Source organism: Antrostomus carolinensis, unplaced genomic scaffold (assembly GCF_000700745.2).
Source record: "Antrostomus carolinensis isolate BGI_N321 unplaced genomic scaffold, ASM70074v2 scaffold28874, whole genome shotgun sequence".
Taxonomy (NCBI): domain Eukaryota; kingdom Metazoa; phylum Chordata; class Aves; order Caprimulgiformes; family Caprimulgidae; genus Antrostomus; species Antrostomus carolinensis.
In genome coordinates this window covers 5,429-8,219 of record NW_010311862.1, presented here as the reverse complement: position 1 = coordinate 8,219, position 2,791 = coordinate 5,429, and the positions used below count along the sequence as shown (strand labels likewise).

General features: G+C 57.8%; 1 protein-coding gene across 1 annotated transcript in view; it reads left to right on the top strand.

Moving 5' to 3' along the window:
* Nucleotides 1-123: 123 nt before the first annotated feature.
* Nucleotides 124-2,791, top strand: part of LOC104524102 (transmembrane protease serine 9-like) — a gene marked incomplete at its 3' end in the record, with an annotated part of 7,237 nt that continues 4,569 nt past the window's right edge. The window contains 6 exon segments of the mRNA XM_010166869.1: nucleotides 124-238; nucleotides 546-659; nucleotides 1,215-1,386; nucleotides 1,773-2,047; nucleotides 2,184-2,214; nucleotides 2,216-2,309. Coding sequence (XP_010165171.1) covers nucleotides 124-238; nucleotides 546-659; nucleotides 1,215-1,386; nucleotides 1,773-2,047; nucleotides 2,184-2,214; nucleotides 2,216-2,309 — 801 coding nt within the window.

The following is a 2,791-nucleotide window of genomic DNA, read 5'->3' as shown; positions in this document are numbered from 1 at the left end:
TTGGCAGTGTTGGGTTTATGGTTGGACTTGCCACTGGCTGTGGGGCAGTGAAAGCGATTGCTGGGCCGGAGGAAAAGATGAAGCAAAGCCTCTGCCAGCCCTGGCCTGGGAGCTGCACGGTCCATGGGAGCACACAGCTCCTGTGCCCCTGCCTGGGCCACCCTCACTGATCTCCATTCCTTCCACTTTGTCACAGGTCCCAGTGAGGTTTCTCTCCACAGACCTGGACTGAAATCAGGTAAGAGCCACCAGTCCCAGCTCCCTGGGCTGCACTCCACAGCCTGACCTGTAGCCTCCTTCTCACCAGTGACCTGGCTGCAGATACAAGAGATGTTTGTGCCCCATCTTCTTCATAACCTGGGGACCCTGCACCCCTTTCCCCCTGCAAGCTCAACGAGAGCTGCAGCTCCTCTCCTGGCTCCATCCCTCAGGGATTCTGGCACTATCAGGGAGCAGAGTGGCCAGGACACCATGGTGGTTGCCCCTGGGGAAGCTTGGGGATGGTTGCTGGGAGACACGAGTGACTCAAGCCTTGCTGTCCTCAGGGAGCTGCCCTGGAGACACGTTCACTTGCCGCAACACCCAGTGCGTGTGGAAGCAAAACCCCGAATGCGACGGCCAAAAAGACTGTGCCGATGCCTCTGATGAAAGGAGCTGTGGTGAGTCTCTTGCAGCAGGTCTCCTGGACATGGGGGACAGGCCACAACCCACTGCTGCAGACCTTGGCAGTTGTAACACCATTGGGCTTCTGGCCACTGAAGAGAGCCAAGGACACAGCACAACTTGTCAGGCCAGTAGCGGATACCTGGAATTGTTCCCTAGAAACACCTTGGTCTCACCACCAACTGCAAAGGGTCATGACAAGCCCCACCTTCGTGGTGGGCTGGCATGTTGGCCAAGGACCACATTCCCATGAGCTGCTGGGAGCAGATCACGAGGCAGTAGCTGAGCTTGTGAAACCAGCCAAGATATTCCTCTCCAGGATTTCTTGCTTTAGTAGAGTTGCAGGGAGGATGCTGTGATGAGCCAGTGCTCTTTTCCAAGCCTGCAGCTCCAAGTCCACCCTGTGACATCCCTGGCAATGTCCTGCTGCTCCCAGGACATGCTGGGAACCTGTGCGAAGCTGAAGCAGCTTTTCCCACTTGTCCCCGAGAGCACTTTGCTGGGGTGCAGCTGCAGGATCCCCACGTGCTGGTTTCTCTCCTCCCTTTCAGACTGCGGGAGCCGCCCGGCCATGCAGACTGCCAGCAGGATAGTCGGGGGCTCAGAGGCGTCCAGAGGGGAGTTCCCATGGCAGGTCAGCCTGCGAGAGAACAACGAGCACTACTGTGGAGCTGCAATCCTCACCGAGAAGTGGCTGGTGTCTGCTGCTCACTGCTTCACCGAGTAAGCTCTTGCCCCGCTAGCTTGTCCCCAACCTGGCTCTCTGTTTCCAAAAACTGCTGTATCTTCTGGCTCAAGCTCCCGCTGCCCACTCTGCCCTGTCACACCTGCTCCCCTTCCCCAGCCAGAGCTCTGGAGCTGTTCAAAGCCCTTTCCTGTGCAACCTGGTGTAGGAAACCTGCTTTGGCAGAGGGGTTGGACTGGATGATCTCCTGAGGTCCCTTCCAACCCCACCAATCTGGGATTCTGTGATTAAGCCACGGGGAGCTCCTGTCCTCGAGTGGGTGATGGGATGGGTAGGAGGCAGCACCACCCTCTCCAGGTGGCTCTGGTTTGTGGGATGGTCCTGTGGCTGCAGGCTCACACCATCCTGGTTGTCTCTCTTTCAGGTTTCAGGACCCAGCCATGTGGGCAGCTTACACAGGGACCACCTCCCTCAGGGGCTCCGATAGCGGCGCAGTGAAAATGGACATCGCACGGATCATCCCGCACCCCTCCTACAATACTGACACAGCTGACTACGACGTGGCCGTGCTGGAGCTGAAGAGACCTGTGACCTTCACCAAGTACATCCAGCCTGTCTGCCTGCCAGATGCTGGGCATCACTTTCCCACCAGCAAGAAGTGCCTCATCTCCGGCTGGGGCTACCTCAGGGATGATTTCTGTAAGCAAAGCATGGGAGGTGGCCGAGGATGCACCAGGGAAGGGATCTCCAGCCGTGCTCTGCCCAGCAGGGATGGGCAGCTGGTCCCGTGCAGGGCTCCCTGTGGTGAGCTCATGGTCGCGTCTTTCTCGTTTAGTGGTGAAACCCGAGTTCCTGCAGGGGGCTCCGGGCCCAGACCCTGGGCTCCAGCCTCTACAGCCATGCCCTCACAGACAGGATGATGTGTGCTGGCTACCTGGAGGGGAAAATCGACTCCTGCCAGGTAAGCCTTCCCCAGGGAAGCCAACACACAAGTCTTTTCCCTCCCAGTATGCACCAAGCAGTTCTTCAAGAAGCTGGATCTGACACCATGGAATCATAGAATCATAGAATGTTGTGAGCTGGAAGGGACCCACAAGGATCATCGAGTCCAACTCCTGTCCCTGCACAGGACAATCCCAACATTCACACCATGTCCCTGAGGACCTTGGCCAAATGCTGCTGGAATCTTGTCAGCCTTGGTGCCATGAGCACCTCCCTGGGGAGCCTGTTCCAGTGCTCCACCACCCTCTGCCTCAAGAACCTTTTCCTCATGGCCAACCTCACCCTCCCCTGCCACATCTTCCTGCCATCTCCTCTGCTCCTGGCATTCGTTGGTGGCCAGAGAGAAGAGATCAGCGCCTGCCCCTCCTCTTCCCCTTGGGAGGAAGTTCTAGACCCCCATGAGATCTCCTCTCAGTCTCCTCTTCTCCAGGCTGAACAAAC